Raw genomic sequence first — 22248 nt, 5'->3', positions numbered from 1 at the left:
TATATATATATATATATATATATATATATTATTCATCATTTCACGTTTTCTTTGAGTCGAGAATCTATTAAATAGAATTCCTCAAATTCATAAGAATAAAAATATATAAAATCTACGTATATTTGAATGAATAATATTTTCGTTGTTTTCCAAAATTTTAATAATGTAAAGTTTGATCAGTATTTTAATTGTTTTTGTCATCAAGATTAGAAAAATCGCGATAACAATAATAATTATAACTCAATTCTATTAGGTTGAAATTTGCTCCTTTTATATATATTTTCTTTATATGGGAATAATCATAATTATAATATTTGTAGTATATTTAGAGGAAAAATCATAATTATTTTGGGATGATGGAATATATTATAACTTATAAGATATAAAAATAAATCAAATTCAATTTTTTAAAATTTATTTATAAATATGTACTTTCGTATACTCAAGTTGCCTAAGGATTTCTACCTTTCACATTTATATTTTCTCTCTCTCTAAGTTTTCTTCTTCTTTCTCTCTCTAGAATGCCTCAAGTTGATTTGGAAACTCTAGTTTCGGCATGTGCCGGCGGCGGGAGTGACCGGAAAGTTGCATGTGAGACTTTGGCTGACAGTGACGGCGACGGCGAAAAACGTGTGAAAGACGATTTGGATGACGAGGAGAAGCAATCGGAGCATCCGCCTGATTTTCCACCGGAATCGTTCTGGCTTTCAAAAGATGCTGAGTTCGATTGGTTTGATCGGAATGCCTTTTTGGACCGGAAACAGTCTACGAAAGGTATCGGTCCAAATCCAGGTTCGAATTCGAGTTCGCAGAGATTTTCGTCGACTTTAAAAAGTAAGGCTTCGATTATCGGATTTCCGAAGACTCAGAAGACTAGTTTCATCGATTCGAAACGGCGAACTTGTAAACCGGCGAACATTAGGCTTTTCCCGGCGAAAAGGTCTGAATCTACGTTGAAATCGGCTTCGGTTACGGAACCGTCGTCACCGAAGGTATCTTGTATGGGAAGAGTAAGATCGAAACGTAGATCACGAAGCCGACGATCATCGGAGAAATCAAAAAAATGTGAAAAAAATTCACCCGAGAGATCACGAAGCAACAATGGAGAGAAACGCAAATCCGGATTCTGTTCACGATTACTATCAATATTCCGATCTAATCGGAGCAACAAAAAACCGGCTAGGTCCAGTACTGATAAAACGCTAGGTTCAAAGTCGTCGACGGAGCCGATAAATCCGCTGAGAAAGAGCAAAAGTGTGAGCGTAGGGAAAACTCGCGGAGGAGCTCCGGTTAGCGTTGAACCGGTTGGTTTAGGAGGAATGAAACGGTTCTCCTCCGGCCGGCGATCGGACTCATGGGGAGGCGATGAAATCAACGCAGTTGTTTAAGTGGGTCCCAATGAAAGTGGAAAAACAAAAAGCAAAGCGCAAAAAGTCTTGATGGTAGTTGGAATTTTGGCAGGAAAATTTAACGGCCTTTGTTCACATATTCGGTTAAAATTTCGAGGTAAAAAAATGATACGTACTTTTTTTTTGGAGTTTATTCTTCTTTTATAAAAATGTTTTTTTTTTTGACCTTTTCAATAATAGAATGATGATGAATAGGTTTTATATATATATATATTGTAAATATATTTTGGTTTTGAGTGAAGGTTTGTAAATTTTTACTATTTTCTATTAGTAGTTTAGAATATTATAATGATAATGATTTGGAAACAATGTTGTTTTGTCTTTTATTATCTAGAGTCTAGTATTCTTTTTGTGTATAGAACGATTATATACAATTTGAATTTGTATAAAATGAGAAAGAGAGCAAAAAAAAAGAGATTTGACAAGGAATATACAATTGAATCGAATTGTATAAAACGAGAAAGAGAGAAACTAGATACAATTTGAAAATTGTATAAAACGAAAAAGAGAGAAAGGCAAAAGAAAATGGGCAGGGGAATATTTTTATTGTATAATTATAAGTGTATAGGACGAAAATATATTTACTTGGATGTGTATATATAATTTTATCACGCTTTATACAAACAGAAACACAATTTATACATTTCGCTTCTGTTTGTATAAATGAGAAAGGCGAGGGTAGCGAGCGAGATCTGGAAGAGGGGAGAGATATATGTATTTATACAATTTTCTCTGACAATTTTTATACACTTGTGTTTGTATAAAAAGTGAGGAAGCGAACGAGAGATTGGAGGAGAGTGGCGAGCGAGATATTTGGGAGAGAGACGCCTGACAATTTTTTGCAAACGTTTGCTATGAAGTACAATTAAATCAAACCCTAGCTACTCCATTTATTTTAGGTTATTATTTTGCTATTATATACAATTTTCCCTATATTTTAGTCACGATAAAATATGAGATGTTTTTTTCCCTTATTTGTGTTAGCTTTAGTTTGATGGACATATTATCTGATATCTGTGATAAAATGTGATATAAATTGAATTAATAGATTTACTTGACTTGGCAGCACAGAGTTTAAGAAAGAAAGATTAAAATTTGTGGTCCAAAATAAATGATAAAAATTTGTGTGGTTATAAATTATTTCAGAATAAAATAGATATTTTATAGTTAAATTATTATTAAATGTAGAGATATATTTTTTTTTGACTGAATAAAAAAAAATAAGACACATAAATTGAGACGGAAAATATAATATATAGTGAAATTAGTAGATTTGCGTGTTAGAGTTAGATTTTGTTTGTATTAAAAAGTTCATTAAAGAGTAAAATATGTCTTACTAGAGGGGATTTTATTTATTAAATGTGAATACAAACAAAGATAAGATATTATGGTTGATACAACAAGGACTCCACTACTAATATTGGATTTCTTTGGTGGAAAATATTACACTTTTACTTAATATAATCATGATGTTTTATTTAGTTTCTTGTTAATTTTTCGTTTTTTTTTTTTTGCTTTACCACTTGTGTTTGTTTATTTGTGGATTTGATTATCACCTTATTTTGTTATTATAAATTTATTGTTGTTATGAAAGATTTATTGAAAATAATTTTTATGTTTCTACAAAGTAGACGATGGGAGATGCATGTGTATAATATTTTATTTTTTTCAGATTGTAGTTGTGGAGTTATATTAATTATGTTATTGTTGTAATCATGGTCTTCTAACAGGGTGGAAGTTCGGTATTTTATTTGGAATTTCTGAATCTTGGGTTCGATATTTAACAATTGATAGTTAAAGTAGATATCAAATATTAAAAATTTTAAAATTTTGATTTGATAATTTGATAATTGGTAAATTAATTTCGCTTCGACGTGGAAGTTTATAATACCATATTGAAGTTATAACCTACTTTATTACAAAGTTCATACAATTGCGTTAACTATTTCTATTTTTCTACGTGGGGGTACAATATAATAAAAAATTAACAAATAAGAAGAAATCAAGAAAAACAATTTGATACAGCTAAAAAACATATATCTTTGAGTTGTTTGTGTTTAGTGTTTAGTCTCTGAAACTTTCTCTTTGGACCTATACTAATGCGTAATGAACCTGTTGATATATGATCTTCATTAAGAAAATAATTTGATATTCCAAAATTACTGAATATCAAATGATACTAATATCTCATACCAAATTCAAACTCAAATATTATAATTTTAAAATTTTACTCCCGAATACATATTAAATTCTGAATATCAAATTATTAAAAAATTTAATTCGAAAAAATTAAAAGTCTAAAACAATGTGTTTACAGCAAATTGGGAGGAATCATACAGACTGTCGAGGCAGAATTGTGGACTTTGCACATGAAGTTTGCTTCCACAACGCTCTATTTATTCTTAGAAAATAAAACGAAATGATTTTTTCTAGTCTTTTATAAAATAAAATAAAATAATTTTAATATATAAAAGAAAAATTTTAAAAGTTATTTCATCTATTTTTATTATTATAAGTGATTAAAAAATCTCATTTCCTTAAAAAAAAAAAAGTAAGTAGAAGACAATAATTTATTCCTACATGCTTTTGACATTTAAATGGGTTGATTAATTAGTGTGAAAAGTGAAAAGCTTCAGATAGTTGAAAACAAATTAATTGCTTTATGTTTAAGATGGAGAATCAACTAGTCAAATTTTGGGACTTATGGAAAGAATATTAGTAACAAAATAAATAGGGAAAATACCCAAGTTTGTTCGAAATCTTGGAGACACACTTATACTATATTAAGGTTCTGTTACCCTTTTCAACTTATTTTATAAATAATTTTCTACCCTTTTTCGACCTACGTGGCACTATCTTATAGGCCCAGCGCGTGTTGGTATTTTTTTTTCAAGCTAGTGCCACGTAGATCGTAAAGAGTTAGAAAATTATTTATAGAATAAGTTCAAGGGAGGTAATAGCACCTTAGTATAATATAAGAATGTCTCTGAAATTTCGGACATAAATTAAGAGATACTTATGTATTTTCCCAAATAAATACGTTATTCTTAACGAGATGTGATAATATTCATCTGTTCTAATTTATAAGATCGAAGATAAATTTTCAAGATTTAATATGTGTTACCCACGTCATCGGAATAATATTTTCTTTCTTTCTTTCAGGAGTCTTTTATTAGGGGAATTTTTGTACACATATAACATATTTATTTGTCTTCCATTTGATAATTAAGGGGTGGGGTGGGCTTCATACATTTGGATTTGTCTTCCATTTAAGGGTTGAGTTGGTCTTGCATTTCTCTTGCATGTTGGATCCAATGGAGCTCTCAATTCTTCTACTTGTTCTCTTGATATTGATCTCACCTATAATATTCACAATTTTTTAAAGAAAATAATTATTTATCATTTCAATTATCTATGAAATCTCATAATACTTTCGTGCCCAATCAGACAACGACATGTGTAAATTAAAACGGAGGGAGTACTAGTTATGACATTAGCACCTAATGGTGTTTAGGGATGGAAATGAAGCAGTGTGGGGCGAGGAAGCGGTGTGGGATGAGGCAGGTTGAACTTAATTCACAAAATTTTTATTCGCCTCGTCTCGCATAATATTTTTTTTTCAATTTCAACCTATCCCACCCCTTCCCACATAGACCCGCTCCGCATAATTTTTTTAGTATTTTCTTTTTTCTAGTTAAGTTTTATACAAAAAAAATAAATAAATTATTTTTTCATTAAGCTGTATTAGGATAATGACTTAGATTTTTATTTTTTAGAGGTCAATTTGGAAGCATGTGAAAAGATTGAATTATTTTTATTGAATCATTTTCATTTAATATCGTTAATATTTAGTAGCTTTAAAGAAATTATCTTAATAAATAATGTTATATCACTCTTGTAACATGTCAAAGATTGAAATTAAGTTTAAACCCACATGAAATCACATATACCGCAATCCGCCCGCCCCCGCCTTAATTTTAAAAAACCCATTTCAACCCGTCCTGCACAGCCTTAAACCCGACCCATCCCGCATCCGCTCCGCCCCATTGCCATCCTTAATGGTGTTGACGTGTTGTTTAGTGATTATTAAAGTGAGTTGAGAACTATGAAGTCTCATGTTTAAATTTCCTAGCTAGGCAAAATAGTAGAGTTACCTGGTGCACGTGCTGATTAGAGACATTAGGTATACGTAGAATTAATCAAGATACGTGCGTGTAACGTTCATATAAACCGAACACATTAATCTTAAACACAAGAAAGAAAATAAAGGAGAAAGATTTGCATACCTTGCCAAGAATGTACCAAGAGACAATTTCAGTGCATGGTGGAGTTGTTAAAGAACCAGTGTATGAGTAATATTTGTGAGAATGTTTCCTTATTTCATGTGTATCAATTACTCCAAGCTGCACTTGTGTTTCTTTATGTGTTGACACATCCCTTGCTAGCTCATTCAGTTTGTTTTGAAGCTGATCAACATTAAAAACCAATAAAATAATAATTAGAGATTGATATTAACATCATAGATATGTCCAACATTGTTATTAGATTATCGTATCAGAGTCAGGATTTTAGTTTTAAAAAATTTAAAATATGAAGTTCTTGTATTAACATTTGATACAATTGTCGACTTGTACACCAAAAATATAAAAAAGTAAACATATAAGAACTCTTCATTGTGTCGAGGAGATTTCGTATAATTTTTGGGATGGAGATTATATGAACCCTCTTACGCCTCAATCAATCTATGACAATGATAGATGAATCTAAAATTTAAAATTTATAGATTCAAATCATGATTTTATATACAGAACACATTTAATTTACTTATTAAGTTCGAAGTCTATTATTTTATATATTCACACACACATATGAGAGAGGACTGGCCACCCTTCTCATCCCCCTTATGAAGTAGAGCACGGTGAAAAAAAAAATTTTGTTCAATTGAAGGGGATAGGTTAGCAGCTTCAGGATAATCCAAGCAGTGAAAAAGAAGTAGGGTTCAGGCCAATTGATCCTATTTCGATTAAACGATTGGGCTTTAAACCAAGAAAGAGAATTTGAACACAGAGCTAATATTAGTAGCATAACAAAAAAGTCTTCCTCGTTATTAATATCTTTGCTTGCGGCAATTGTGACCTCTAAGGAGAATCAATGACTAATAATTAATAAAATTTCAAGTACCACCAAAGTTGTGATTGGGCCGGGCAAACTTATTTCTATCCATATTAGAAGTATCGAGTTTGAGCTTTAAAAATAAAGTGATAATACCTTGGTCATTAGAGGATCAGGATGGCCCAAATGGAAGAGGATTGATAGAACTGCTATAGTATTGTCTTGAGCAAAATGAACTAGATGAAGCTCTGCTGCATATCTGAAAAATAAAATAACAAAATATTTATTAAAAAATAATACAATTTTTTTTCATTAGTAAAACACATTAAATTTATTATAATTGATAAAGTAAAATATATTTATTTTATTAAATAAATATACAAAATGAAAGAAAATTAAAGAATAATCATACTGTTTGCCATCAATTGTATGTTCAGAAGGGGAATGCCAATGCATTTGCTTAAAATTGTAAGTTTTACCATCCACAATTAAACTTCCTGCATTATCACCATATTTTATCTGCAAATATTGGTAATTATTAAATTAATCTCATGAAAATTTAATAATAATGGAAAAAATATGTAAGTAATTTGGAGGATAAAAAAGATTAAGAAAACTAACCCCAACATTAAAGCCATTATCAACCAAAGTAGCAACTTCAGAATGATTATATTGCATAATTAAGGGCTTTAAATTCTTGTTAACAACACAATTATGGCTAATTATGTTAATTGGGGACTGTGATTTGCCATTTGAGCAGGCTGAATATGTTGGGCTTAACCTGCCCCAACCATTTGGGCCTACTGGGCCTGTGTAACCAAATTTGACTCCCAAAGCATCACCTAACCCAAAAAGAGTTTTTAAGTTAGAGAAAATAATACAAATCACACTAGTTTAGGGCTTAATAATATCGCGCCTTCAATTTAGTTTTCAAAATTATTTTCTATACCAAATTTACTTCGCCACATACATGTATTTCAAATTAAGTGTAATTTGTTCCTTGCATCCAAACGTGATTTTTACGTATCTGGGATACAATAACTCTCCCGCTCTCTCCTCTCTAACCCCTCTCGCTCGCTTCTTGCTCTCTGTGGATCTTCATTTTAGAATATATCTAGTATCAAAGATATATATATCTAGGATACAATGACTCTGTCGCTCGCTTTTTTCCCTATATATCTGTATTTCAGTATATACCTAGTATCTTTAATACATGTATCCAACTTGATATATGATGCAAAGTCATTATTAGTGCGATAATATGTACTTAATTTTTTCAAACTATAGAGTAAATCGATATTTATGGTAGAACTATTTGTATATTTAGATAGATATAATACAAAAAATTTCACTAGTGGACTTTTTCAGACATCTATTTAGTCAAATGATATCTATAGCTACAATTTTTTAAAAATAATATAAATTATCGGTTATAACAAGTAAATTAAAGATAGACATAATAATACATATAAGTTAAATTAAATAAAAGAAACAATTTCCAAAGATTTTATGTACACTTTTTTAAATCATAGTATATAATATAAAAAAATCAAAAAAGCTACACAAACAGTAAGAACTTTAGACAACTAATTAAAAATCATGACCATGATGTTTTGTTCTTTTAAAAGCATATTCTCATCACAAATACGTCAAAGATTTTTCAACAATTAAAGCAAAGCTTCAAACTAGGATGGTTTTATTGCGTATACTTTTTTAAAAAAAGTTATTAATTACTTAATATTTAAAATCTATTGGCTCGATTAATTTTGATTTGTATTACGTAGGAACAATGAAGGGAGGAGGTACTTCTTATCATAGGTTTTCAATTTACATTATTCAAATTCATTCGAGACATCTATTTAAGAATGGGCAATTGAAAATTCAGGGTTTAATATTTTAACCATACTAAGCTATAGAGTTCTAAAACGTGTTAGATTTTTTCAAGACAAATACAAAGTTTAACCAAAGTTTATGCGCTTTGTTGAATCCGTAAACTAAACCGTACATCGGTCCAGAGGGTGAAGGAATTTCATCTATCACATTTGCTATACATGGTCCCAAAGCCACTAAATTGATTTCCATATTCAAAATAAGGTAAAACACATTGTTTTGTCATTCGATATTCAATATCTTTATTAGAGTTCGACTAATCTGAATTCACACATTGTAGGGCCCATTAAAAAAATAATCTGAATTCACGTATTCAAAAACTTGAGCCCGAGACCTTTCAGGAAAGATAGAAAGATTACAGTTCTCAACCATTCCACTATAACTCATATCCGTAGAATATTTCGATACTTAATATTTTGTTGGATATACTAGCTTCACAACGTAAAAAAATATTCAGTTCAGATAAAACCGTAATGCGAAAGAAAGATATGTGGACTTACCAGATGCAGTAGAAAATAGATTGAGCAGAAGAACTACACATATATTGATCACCCAAACTGAAATTCCACCAACATCAGCCATTGCTATTCCAAAAAACTAAAAAATAAAATCCAATATATCAATTTTCTTGCAAAAACCAAAAATCAAGTATTTAAATGAAACAAAAAAAATTTGAAAAACAATTTGTATTATTAATGACTTACAGAGGATATCTGAAGCAAAAACAACTCAATGTATGAGATTTTTTTTTATATTTTTTGTTGGAACATTAACTCAATTTTTGTCCTTTATTTATAAGCTTTTTGGACAAACCTTTTTACTATATAATATCAGCAGTTGTCCATTATTTGCTTTTGCTTTTTTTTGTTTGAGGATATAGTTCTTTTCTAATTTAACAAGTAAAAATATTTTATTTTTTTTAAAAAAAAAATATTGACGATGTATATAAATTAAACTCATATAATTATGTATTCTTAATTTTATGTCACGCGTGAAAATTTCGATTAATGACTTTATTTTTTTACTTTAATTTTACATGACATGAATTCTTATCGTCTTAGTTACTAATTGTGACCGTCAAAAAAGATAGGCCTTTTAATTTTTAATCAGAGATTCTAGATCTGAACTTAAAAATGAAATCGCTTTTAATAGAAAAGTTTTGTTTTACAAACAATTTTTTTTCCTTCTTCTGAAAGAAACAATTTATTTAACTTTGTTGTACTATATAGTTTTGAACCTTTTATTTTTATAATATGGTTCATATGAGATGCTTAAAAACTAAGCAAGATCTTAACTCTTTATTATTATTTTTTTTGGTTGTAATATTATGGATGAAAGTCATTTACTAAGAGTAGAATCTCATTTAAGAATTTTAGCAAGAGTGATTTCTTCATTCTTAATCAAAATCTCTAAATGTAAATTCTAAAACTATAATTATTTTTAATAAAAAAAATTACAAATTTAAATTAATTGATGTTCAATAACCTTAATATGAGGGTCATCAAACCAATGTAGACATCACAATTTTCAAGGAATATTAGGAAATTTTTGAGAGGTGCATTTTTTATTACTATTAATATGATATATTGTTAGAAGAAATATAAATATAGTTAATTTTTTTTTACAGTACTAATATTGTTTTTTCTGAAAATGTGTTAATTACGTGACCCGTGACATCGAGCCAGTAAATTTAGTAATGACATATTTTTGGACAAATGAAATATTTTACTATTGTCATTGAGACAAACTTTTCTAAAAAATGCATATGGTACCCCAAATGGTAATAATTAATATTGAATTTGACGTATATATACTCCCTATTAGTATGTTTTAACAAGTTGTAAACATGTAATTTATTTTATTTTATTTTAGGTTATCGTATATATACTCCATATTAGTATGTTTTAACAAGTTGTAACATGTAATTTATTCTATTGTATTTTAGGATATCGATTCCATTTTTATGGAACGTATAGATAAATTAGTAGTAACAAAATTTTCTTAATATTGTTATTCACTAGATAATCTTGTCATTATTTAATTTCGGTTTATTATTTGAAGATTTTTAGAAAAGAAATTGTATCAACCTAGCGAATAAAACAAGTAAAGAAAAGACAGCGAGCAACACTCAGTATAAATTAGGAGGAGCAAGTCCCTATCAGAAAAAGCAACTGCTCCTAGTGTTTTCAGTTGATTGTCATGTTAATTGTATTTTCTTGTGATGATTCTGTTGAGAGAATACGATACATCAATATAATTATTTTTTGTAAGCTAGATTTACTTGATCAGAAGGTACAATAGGATCTTCAATATGAAGAAAAAGAATAAATACCTCATCTACAATAATCTCGTAATAACTTGTACTCAATCAAATGACCCTCGAAAAAAAGTATGATTACATGTATATTTATGAGTTGATTCTTGAAGATTATTTTAGAACTGAAAGGCCAAAATGTAAATTGGCCATAGGAAAAGAAAGAAGAAACTAGAAACTAATTAGGGGTTAGTGAGTTTTTTCCAAAAAAAAATATTATTTTTTTCCACTTAAGTGGATGGTGACAACCACAAATTATATCTTTGTTGGAGAAGCCACTGTTAATTTAGAGGTCACTAATATCTCAAAAAGGTATAACATTCAACATATAAAAGTTGTGGTATAGAGAAGACCTAAAGGGATTGGATTTGACAAGTCATAGACACACTAACTTCTTTATCATCTATTTTTCGTCGATCAAATTTTCGTAGAAAAATCAGGTATTCTGATCCTATTCACACAGGATTTAACTTCGAGATTTCTAACTAAGGATAAAGAAATATACTTACCATGTCACTGAAAAGGATATTATCAACTTATTTTCAATGACACTAGACACTACCTCATTTGAATTGAGATGCACAAAAGAAAACATTGTATTTTTGTTCCCACAGAATAATACACAAACGAAATCTATTTTGTTTCAAAGTGTCTTAAACTGATTTCACTAGTAATATTGTTTACACATAATTACCAAAATTTTAAGAAATTAGATTAGTTTAACTATCCAAGATAACTTTGATTGATATTTTCAGTACCAAAATTAATTTTGCAACTGAAGTTTTAACGTTTACTTTAAAACAACTAGTAATACAACACAAATTTCATTTAACATTTTTAGTCTAAGCCGAGGATTACCTCCACGAGGTAAGGGTAAGGTTTACGTATACTCTATCCTCTTTATACTCTATTTTGCTGGATTTCACCAAGAACGTTGACGTTATTGTTTTTTTTTTGTTTGTTTATATAGTCAATGATGTCAAATAAAACAGGACAAAGAGAGTGTATGCAAATTTATTTCTTTTAGAAGCATATACAACCTCCCTGGTGCTAGATCTAAATTTTAATTTCCAGCAATGCCACTTACATAACTTTATTAAACTTTAAGAAAGTCTCAACCATATTTGGCAATTGGATGAGAAGAGGCCAAGATTTTCCAGCTTGAATCTTGTTTCTTGTGACAATTACAAACAATGCACCAACTAGTGACTACAAGTTTATTATGTATGTACACAATTAGTCACGAGGAACCAAAGTTTTAAAATTAAAAAAAAATAACTTTTGGGTCTGTCAGACCTTATTTATTTTTCAACTAGGGGGCAAATAATCCTAAGATGAATATGGATCATAACTTGATTCGACTGGTAGGTTTACCTAGCTAGCTAGCACGGTCAGAGCCACCATAGATATAGAATCTCGAGTTTCCTATAGAAAATATGTGGTTCAATAGTTTCAAGAAAGTATGTGGTTCAATACATAAAAGACCAAATTTTATGGCAAGGCGAACCCGTGACCGTCAGAGGCGGAGCCAGGGGGTTCAAAACTCTTAGAAATAGGTAGCCGAAGGGGGTTCAACATCCATTATATATACATATAAACTTATTTAACCATGTACAAATAATATAGTTTTCCGCCGAAGGTGGTCCGGATGAACCCCCTTCATTAAGGGTAGCTCTGCCCCTGGCGGACGCTACCGTTTGGGTGCGCACATGGTAAAACCCCTGGTCCTATGCAATAGCTCGCAGATCACATAGGAGAGGTAACCCGTACTAAGCAAACCCGGTTCGACGAGCTCGACCCAGAAGGCAAACCCCTTGCTTTTGCTGGCGAGGGGTTTTAAATTTGAGACCTCCAACATGGAAGTCTCAAACCCAAACCACTGGGCCACCCCAAAGGGTTAAGAGACCAACTTATATAAAGAAAAAAAGTTGAACAGACTAGATTAGACAAAAGCATATTTAAGTCAAACACATGCAGTAATATTCTGTTGAAACATTCACTTTCTAACCGTGCACGAGTGTAAAATTCTACTATATTGATAAAGAAAATATGCCTAATAGATCCAGAGAATAATGCAAGGAACTCAAAGTGACTAAGAGAATCCTAGAACAAACAAGAAAAGAACAAATTATTGACAAAAATGAAATCATAATCAGCCTGATCAGTCAGAAAGCAAAATGTAGGGCCAGAAGGATTCAAAATAAGCATATAATGCAAGCACTAAAAGTCATATTCTTAATCTTATAGCTACTCAAAGTGCAAGAACCATATCTTACCAAAAGATCACTATGTATCAAAGTAGCAGAGTCTATGAATTGTGAAAGTGGAGGATGCTTGTCACTGGACCACAGAACATGCTCATACCCAACTTCCACAATGAATGGCTACTATTGATTTCTTTTCTTTTGAGCTTCAAAAAGACATTAGGAATGCTCCATGGGTCCTAATTTAGGTATGACTGCTTACGCCGTTAAAAGAAAGAAAGAAGGGACTTTAGAAACTTGTGGTCCAAAACAAGCCATAAACATCTGTGTGACTATTACTAATCACTTTAAGAGTATAATGAGAAGTTTAAAGTTAAATTGTCTCTAGTTAAGGAAGTATGACATTCTTTTTGGGACAAACTAAAAAAGAGAAGTATGAAATACAAATTGGGACAGTAGGAGTACTATTTTAGCCCCCATCTCAAAGCAAGGTGCAGTCCTTGATTATTCCAAGGCCAAACTGTCTTGTAATGAAAACTCAAAACTAAAAGGATAGTGAAAAATAGCATAATCTTTTCCAACTTTATCATCCTATAGTATTCCTTGTTCACCAGTTTATTATCCTATGTTTCATACACATTAAAGGTATTCCTAACAAAAAAAATAATGCAATATTGCACTAAAGAAGTTTTGCGACATCCTATCAGGAGTCTGTATCAATCAGAGACACAACAGACTGCAAGAAGTTCTTTGCTTGTTCTTGATGAAATTTTTAGTCTCGTATACTTGAGTATCTCTTCATTGTACTTCAATTATAGGTAGGCACTAGTCACCAGGAGATGAATAAGTAGTGGTACGGTGAGGTGTTCATTTAGACACACTTCGGTCAAGTAGAGGTGTCTGTCTGGTCACTTGCTAAGTTAAAGTGTCTAACTTACAAATCGTGCCAAGTTTAAGGGAATATCTAGGAATGTAGCCAAAATATTATAATGTTTTCCAACTTTACTCATCCTCTACTATTCCTTGTTCACCAGCTCATCATCCTATGTTTCAAACACACTAAATGTAAATTCTTCACAAAAAATAACACTATGGTGCGCTACAGAAAAGCAGTGCTTTGGTAAGTGAGATAGACAGTGATTTTCACAAGGAATCTGTATCAATCAGAGAAAAGACACAGTGGAATAGAAGTTATTTGCCAGTTCTTGATATTTTACTAGTCTTATAGTTAGGAAGAATCTCTTCATTTTCCTTCATGGAGCACATAAACGCTCAAGAGAATTACAGAACACAAAAAAACATGTTGCATCAGTTCGGTAGAATAATTACAATTCTCGGACATATCCCAGCTGATTGTAATCAAGAGACGATCTAAGAACATGAAGGAGATAAACTTGAAGATGACAGACCTGATGGCCATACCTGCTATACCATGCAAATGGAAGGGTGATAAAGTGGTTTATAAGGCATGTTACTCCAGAATAATCTTTAACAATTTAAGAAGTTGAATCAGCCAATAATGGGAGAATTAACCTTAACATCTCATTAGCACCACTCGTAATTGATATTATAAGTCAACGAGTTGCATAAGTGAAGAGATGGAGCATCTTTTCTACCAGAATGAAAAATATAAACACCAAAGGCTGCTCACAGTTTGTTGGACTAGATATACAAGTCATTCATAGCAAATCCCTCTATTGTGAACCATAATTTTTTCCCCGGAGAGTACATATTTACAATGTTAATCACCTATATAGCCAAGCTATGGTCTAACATAAAATATTTAACTGAAGTTGACTGCTAATACAAACAACACGACATGAAATAATAACATATTGAATTAATAATAATGTGAATAGTGGGCAATGGATGAAGTTTCCTGTTGGCTTTTAGTAACATAGGTCAATCTTTTGGACTGTGTTAAAGCCATTTACTTTTACAGACTGAAAACACAGATTTGGTGAGGATGTAGATGGAACATCAATGTACTCCAGAATATCTTTCCTTTTATATACTTATCTCCATATAAAAATTTATCTTCAGTTCATTCATAAGAGAAGTAACTTTGAGCCTCATAGCAGGTATTCTCCTGTGAAATTATCTAGAAAGAAAGCAGCTCAGAAAAATTTGACCTAAGAAATTGAACTCCAGAAAAAAGGAGAAGACCTCACACCTTAACGAGCATAAGTTGCCTGTATATATTCCACAATATCTGCACTTTCAAACATCTGGACTCCAGTATTTGGATCTTCTAAGTATGGGACCTAGAGACAAGAGTCATTATTAAGCTTTCCACATTTCTTGTGGAAATGTGTGGAACACTTAACAGATATCCAAAAGGTAGAGTAACATAAAGCAAAGCTAAACCTGGAAATGACCAACTCTCTCGTATAATACTTGGCGTTTGGGGCTACCACGAGCACAACTGCACCATTTGGTTTTAGTGTGTTCAGAGCAAATTAAAAGGAGTGAAATGGAATGGCCACGTCAATTTTATCTTATTTTCTTATTTTAAGTCATGAAAATTATGGAAGCATCTTGTTGATCAAACTAGTCCTCTTGGAAACACAATGCAATTAGTGAAGCTTCACACCAGCTATAAATATCATCTATTAAATTTCTTCATACCTCTCTCCGAAACCAGCTAAGAGGAACGTCATTCTTAAAACCAGTGGCAAAGTATACTTTTGACGATAATCAACAATTCAAAAGACAAGTGAACTAATGCATTCAGATTCTCTTCTGTTCGGGTAAGAGGAGGATCCTCTGTTCAACCCTTCTAATTAATGTCAACAATCCTTTGCATGGAACCTATTTAAATCAAATGAATGAACTAGTAGAAGACTTCATAGAAAACATATTTAATTGTTGATGGTTTTCTTTTTTATTGATATAAAAAACTTAATCATTGACGGTATTCTCACAGATAACATTCTAATTTATTCAAGCTTTCACAGTGACAACAGCATCCTATATTGCACAGAAAATGGGTTGTTCATCATTCATTTCGTAGTAACATGTACCTGTGAAGTATGTGGGGTAGCTCTAGTTCTACAAGTACCTCACGTACAACTTTGCAAAATGGAGAAGGCTGAAAGAATGACACAAGTGCAAGTAAGTCATGTAATAAGATAATACTATTCAGCAAAAATTAATGATTGAATTAGAAATCTGATAGAATTATCAATTTAGATTCATTTAAACCAAAGCTGAAAGCAAAAAACAGTCTAACCTCGTACGCCCATAACTCAAGCGGCTTGGGAGGCAGTTTAGATGGCTTATAAGAAGACCCCTGGAAAAGTCACAAAAAGACCATCTATTTGTCCTGTTCTCAATATTAATAGTTTTCTGACAACAGTATCTATATATAGAAATCTTAACTTTGAATGAAATTATGCGCATCGGAAGTCATTTAACTTGAGGATTATGGAGACAAAGTTGTAGCACCAAAACCCATAAACTTATTAGCAGAGAGCGAAAAGCCTATACCTTCCCCATTCGACCAATCATGGCAAAGCCTGCTGTAAGTGTCTGAGATGACAATATCCAATATTCAGTAAATTGTACATCTATTAAATTCTATATCTTAGAAATCTAACTCATTGATGACCAATGTTTGTAGCTTACAGTGAAAAGGCCAAGGGACAACATAAGTGGGACATTTCCATCACCTGCGCAAGGAAACCAACAGAATTGATGCACTCACTAAGAAAGAGTTCTACCAAAAAGATAGAAAAGTAGTAGGAGTTCAATGTGTATCAAACCAAAGAATTTATTAAATGGGTCATTCGGAATCAACTGCGATTCATGCGAATCGAAAATCTAAATGTTGCTTTCCTTTTTTTTTTCATACAATAAAAAAACTATATGGACACCAGTATATAGCTTGAAATTTCAGGTGTATGAACAAGTTAAAATAGTAACATTAGGAAGTACAATTTAAATAGCTTTTCAATAGAAGTTGGCCATTGCAGCATACCATATTTTTCTACCAAGTACTTGATAATCTCATCTGATTCATACATGGAAACTCCAGTGTTCGGATCAACCTGCAGTACAGTAACACAAAAATTAGATGCCACAATGTTGTAATAGACCAGATCAATGAATAGAATAAACAACTGGATTAGTTTGAAGAAGCTAAATTCAGTGGAGTTACAGCATAGCTAGTCATTTTCGCATTTCAGAGTGAGCAAAAAGAAAATGCAACGCGAGACATCAGTGACTGACCAAACTACTTAAGCTTATTTTAAGCAATCTGAGCCATCAAATAGTTGTGTTAGTAGAACATAGTTTTCAAGATAACTTTAGAATATTATTCCGAAGTATCAATCAGAAAAAATTTCTTATATAGTTGGCAGGTTTACTACACCTTGTGCTCTTCAATTACATTCATTAACATAGTGGTCGAGGGTTTCTGAAGGAAAAAGAAGAATGTAAACAAACAGATCACTTCAATGAAAATCGTCTTCGTCAGAGTTTTGTTTTTGCCTGAACATAATTATTGACAGAATCCTTCTCTTGACTCAGAGTCGCACATCATCAAGAGAATACAAGAGGAGAACATTTTGATGTCTAAAATTAAGTGAGTTTTAAGAGAACTTTTAAAAATGATGATGCAGGTTACAAGTCACCATATTATTTTATTTTAAAGCATGTCAAAGGTTAGTGGTCATAATAGCTGGCGAAGGGTTTATTTTATCTACAGGGAGCAGTAGGAGAGAAGGTATCTAACCATATAGGGGAACTGCTGCTTTCCACCCATCTGACCAACCTTAGGACGGAAATTCGGACCATTTCTTGGGCAAGGATAATAGAGAACGTCAAGATCTAAAATAGCCACTATTTCCCTAACCTGCAATAAATTGACATCTTTAACAATCTGGAAGAAAAGGAAAGGAAAAAGATCAAATGAGTAGTTCAATCTCTATCATGTTCAAAGAAAAGATGGTCCAGGCTGATGAAGAAAAGTGTCACAAGATTCCTTTTTCTTTTTCGGCTAACCAAAGTTGAAAGCATAAATATAATAGTTCTACACATTTTTTAGAAGTAATTCTGTAGACATTAGTGTAAACTTTCACTATCAACCATCTTAACAATTGAAACAGTAAGTGGGTTTATATAAGCAAAAGTTGCTTCTGTCAATTCCAGCTTCTTCTTCTTTTTTTTCGGAACTGGAAAATAAAGGTGTCAATTCCAGCTCTAATTCACATAACAGCAGTAGATCAGTTGTATTATGGTGTTCTATTTTTGGTGTTAAGATAGTAGAATAAAGGAGACAGACTCTTTGATAGATTTGATTGGTTCTCTGTAAATTCCTTTTCGCACAGTAGGGTTCTTGGCTTTATTGTACATACATATGTTACCAATTTAAAATGAAGAAGAAGAGTAGATTATAACTATGAACCTCAATCAGAATGACAAAGAAAGAACAAATGCATCTGCAGTTACCTTCCTACAAAATGGGCAGCTGAAGAAATCCCCACATGTTCCACGCCAGGCAATGTAAGAGAGGAAACAGGTGAATTACGTCTACAATATCAATATGTCGAAAACTTGGATAGGAAATAGGAAAAACTTAATGGATAAGAAGCATAAATTTATAATAAACAGATTCCGGCAGTGGAATGCAATAGTGGATATTAAAACGCTTCCCCAGCAAAAATACCTTTCAAACTCATATATCTCGATTGGCTTCTCAGGTCGAGGACCTATATTTGAACTCTCCTTCACCTTGAAGCCTATTATAAACATCTCGTGTCAGAAAAGCATCACCCAAGACTTAACTCTAAAGTTCAAACTAAAGGTGGATGAGCATAATAACTACCAGCAATTTCAAGTGCATACTGGTCGGATGGAACCTCATTTTTGGGGACAAAAGACGCTGAATACCTGCAGAAGTACATAAACAATAAGTATCCTATATTTTATCAACATATTTATTTCAGAAGAATTTATACAAAACTCTTTTAGGAAACCCAAAAGAAAGATGTAGATATTCAACTCATCAATCCTAAGACTGAGATGTTACAACAAGTGGCATTCTAGATTCCATGCAAATCATATCATGAATAGCTATGTACGTCACGTATTGAAGACAACTAGACACTCCAACTTAGATTTTTGTACATCTTGAAGTAATCCCTTGCGTTGTCTTGTACAACTAAATAGAAGTTGAACTTTAGAAAAGCATCATTGCACTGTACATGTGCTTCTTCATTTATCGCAATTACTTTTACCACATAAAAGCATATTGCATTTTACTTCTCAATCAAGCTATAAAAATACCCTACCAGCTGCATCTCCATGAATGAATCATTACTAGTGTACAAAAACTGAACCTTCTCTGGTTTTCTACTTACTTTTGGTTTTCATCTTCTGCAAATAATTTTGAAATGACATCCCATGTATTGCACTCAATAAGTACAGAAAAGGAACCAACTAATAACAACAAACTCAGTGAACATATAAAGGGACCAAATGTCAAATTCTTATTAACTCTAAAAATAATAATCTTGTCGCTGAAAATTCCACCAGGCATCCTACACTCATGCTATGAACTACAAATACCTCTACTCAGGCCATATCTAAGTCTTGATTAACTGATGTGTTTTATTAAGTTTGTTAAGATAAAATGTTTCACAATTACTATGAAAGATCACATATCAATGAGATCCTGGGATCCTTAACCTATCACTGATTGTTCCGCACAAAAAATACAACAAGGTAGAAGACTGTTTATCTGCCCATGTCACATTACTTCTAAGTTACCCAAATACTCCTGCTCAATTTGCTTTTCTCATAAAACAATCCATCTTGGACACAATGATTACAAGAATTGTTCTTCAGTTTCATGTTCTTGAGTTTTTTGGGGGGGCATAAAACGGGCATCTCATCCTTTACTGTTCTCATGCCAACGATCTATTTATTGCGGACCATAACAAGTTATAACATACCAAAATCTACAGTGCTCAATACAGATACCTGGCTGCTCCATTTCAGCAAATTGGTTTTACGCATGGATGAACATGTTACTCTTGGAGAAAACTTAAAAGAAAAGGAGTATTTTATTTCAGTTCCTGGCTGCCTGATGTTACGTATAACTGAAAAGAAGAACTCACAAAATGTCATTTCAGAAAACTTTATTTAAAAATGTCCATCACAAAAGCTGATTATTATCTTTCTTTACTAAGTTGTGTCCTCCTCTTGTATTAGTAAGCAGATTTTGTATACTGGACATGCTTCTTCTTCATAAATGGAAGTCAAATCATGGGGTTATTAGAAGAAGTTAATGCTTGGCTGAAGTACAAATAACTGAAATGAGAGACTCATATTCTCACCCTAAGGTTATAGAGGGCATTCTTTTGTAGCAGCTAGTCAGTTGGAGTTTAGTTGCCCAAAAGTACACAAGTTTTTGCAAGAAACTGGAATCACTAAACAATTATATTAAAGCTTGGCTGTATTGGTTTACCAGTTATTCTTGGGCAAGTTCTCATCCATTGAGACCCCCTAGGACTAAGCTGACAATCTCCTTGCCCTAACACACAGGTCAACCATTGGTCACTAGATAGAGTCCTTAGATTTGTAAGTCGAGTCACATAACTTAAAATAACTATTATACTAAATGCAAAACCACAACTTCGTATCAAATCGAAACTAGTACTTTGCAACTACTTGGCTCCTGATGTTTGTTCTTTTGACTTGAACTAAATTAAAAGCATCCAGAAGAATATGTTAACATTGCTTATAATTCTCAATAAACCCAGAGTAATAACCCTAATAACCGCGGTGTCTAGCCAGCTTGTGCATCTAACTAATTCCACAGAGTACCTACTATTATTGTTACCTTCCACCAGCAAAAGTACCGGATAAATCTATCCACATCCTTGGATATATGGGAAGGTATTACGTAATGGTTTTTCCTCTGCTGAGATAGAACCTAAGACGTCCTAGTTCCTAACCTACTTGACCATTAGGCCTCACCCTGAGTGCACAACTCATTCCATTTCTAGAAACACTTCAAATTTTCCAATTCACAAATACAACACAATTAGGAATCCAATGATATATAATTAGTCCAACAAAATCAATCAATCACTAGAGCAGCTAATCTCAATCAAAAATTAGTTCGGGCCAGCTAGTAGAATCTTCTGTATCCATTCATATTCAGATAATTCATCATAATTAGACTACTTTACAAACACATAATAAAATTTTATCTAAATTGAGGTTATTAAACATGAAATTAAACTGAATGAAGTAACATACCCAGAAACAAGAGCACCAGTACCAAGGCGAAAAAGCAAAGCAAGAGAAGCACCCAATATGTCCAAAATCTTATCAGCTCTCGGTGTAAATGGCTTAGGTTTCGGCGGTTTGAAGTTCGGCGGCGGCGAAAATGAAGAATTAGGTTCCGCTTGAGTGCTCACAGAAGTGGAGCCATTGGAACTGTCTGAAGATTGCGCCATTGACTTTACAAAAAAAACTCTGTTGTTTCTAGAGAGTTTGTGAGAAGAAACTGGCCGGAAAATTGGCGCCGGTGAAACGTTGAGAACTCCGGTCATGGTTTCCCGGCGAAGTTTTGGAGTGGTCTCTGTTTGATGTGGCGGAAAATGGAACAGGTAATTAATTCCGTAAAGTGGTTTATATTTATTTTTAGGGATTTTATTTTTAGTCCCTCAACTATAATAAATTAATTTACTAATCTATATAATTTTGTAACTAAAACATATTGAACCTTCAATTATAAAAATGATGATAGTTAATATATGAAATTAGTAAAAAAGTAATAACTTTATTAATTGAACAATACATATTGAATAACATTAGTATAAAAGTGACATTACACCTCAATAATTAAATATTATAGAAGTTGATAATTTATCGCAAGTAGAAGAAATTAAAAGTATATTACTTTAATAATTTATGAATATATATTTAGTCAATGTTAAAATTAATAAGCTTTTTTATTAAAAAAAATGAATTTAGTTTTGACGTTTATCATCACTTAAAAAAGTGTACTCAAAATATCATTACTATTTTTTCAATTTCTAATTAGAGAATATCTTATATCATTAAGCAATTATCATAAAATAGTAAAATTCTAATGTTAGTAATTTGAGGGTGATATTAAATTCCCTTTTGAGTGGTAAAAATATGGAATAAGTCGTCATGATAGCTTAAAGTTTAAACATGTAACTGATTTTCTGAGACAAATTTACATCGATTAGAAATTGATTAAAAAAAATCATATATATGAATTTAGGAATATATATATATATATATATATATATATATATATATATATATAACTCATAAA

The 22248-nt window shown here is 31.8% G+C and overlaps 3 protein-coding genes across 4 annotated transcripts; 1 reads left to right on the top strand and 2 right to left on the bottom strand.

Moving 5' to 3' along the window:
• The first annotated feature begins 439 nt into the window (after nucleotides 1–439).
• On the top strand, nucleotides 440–1704 carry LOC107029639. The gene has a single exon (XM_015231072.2). It carries the CDS (start codon nucleotides 522–524, stop codon nucleotides 1386–1388), a length of 867 nt encoding a protein of 288 aa, XP_015086558.1. The 5' UTR covers nucleotides 440–521; the 3' UTR covers nucleotides 1389–1704.
• Nucleotides 1705–4465: 2761 nt separating this feature from the next.
• On the bottom strand, nucleotides 4466–9293 carry LOC107031706 (alpha carbonic anhydrase 1, chloroplastic). The gene is made up of 7 exons (XM_015233161.2): nucleotides 9116–9293; nucleotides 8912–9008; nucleotides 7143–7363; nucleotides 6934–7040; nucleotides 6678–6780; nucleotides 5696–5875; nucleotides 4466–4769 (listed from the first exon to the last, which is right to left on the bottom strand). The coding sequence occupies exons 2-7, from the start codon at nucleotides 8991–8993 to the stop codon at nucleotides 4635–4637; spliced, it is 828 nt and encodes a 275-aa protein (XP_015088647.1). The 5' UTR covers nucleotides 8994–9008; nucleotides 9116–9293; the 3' UTR covers nucleotides 4466–4634.
• A 4864-nt stretch (nucleotides 9294–14157) lies between these two features.
• Nucleotides 14158–21564, bottom strand: LOC107031574. 2 transcript variants are annotated; one of them, XM_015232992.2, is made up of 13 exons: nucleotides 21198–21564; nucleotides 18757–18821; nucleotides 18598–18670; nucleotides 18381–18399; nucleotides 17665–17784; nucleotides 16909–16978; nucleotides 16557–16600; nucleotides 16419–16460; nucleotides 16162–16221; nucleotides 15953–16020; nucleotides 15297–15354; nucleotides 15103–15193; nucleotides 14158–14351 (listed from the first exon to the last, which is right to left on the bottom strand). In XM_015232992.2, exons 1-12 carry the CDS (start codon nucleotides 21491–21493, stop codon nucleotides 15104–15106), a joined length of 1005 nt encoding a protein of 334 aa, XP_015088478.1. In that variant the 5' UTR covers nucleotides 21494–21564; the 3' UTR covers nucleotides 14158–14351; nucleotide 15103. The 2 variants fall into 2 exon arrangements, with proteins under 2 accessions (XP_015088478.1, XP_015088477.1); XM_015232991.2 differs by lacking the exon at nucleotides 14158–14351 and adding an exon at nucleotides 14599–15030 and having other exon boundaries at nucleotides 21198–21563.
• Nucleotides 21565–22248: the final 684 nt, after the last annotated feature.

The sequence above is a fragment of the Solanum pennellii genome, chromosome 9 (genome assembly GCF_001406875.1).
Source record: "Solanum pennellii chromosome 9, SPENNV200".
NCBI classification, from domain to species: Eukaryota; Viridiplantae; Streptophyta; class Magnoliopsida; order Solanales; family Solanaceae; genus Solanum; species Solanum pennellii.
The sequence above is the reverse complement of the archived record's forward strand: the minus strand, read 5'-3'. Positions and strand labels throughout refer to the sequence as shown.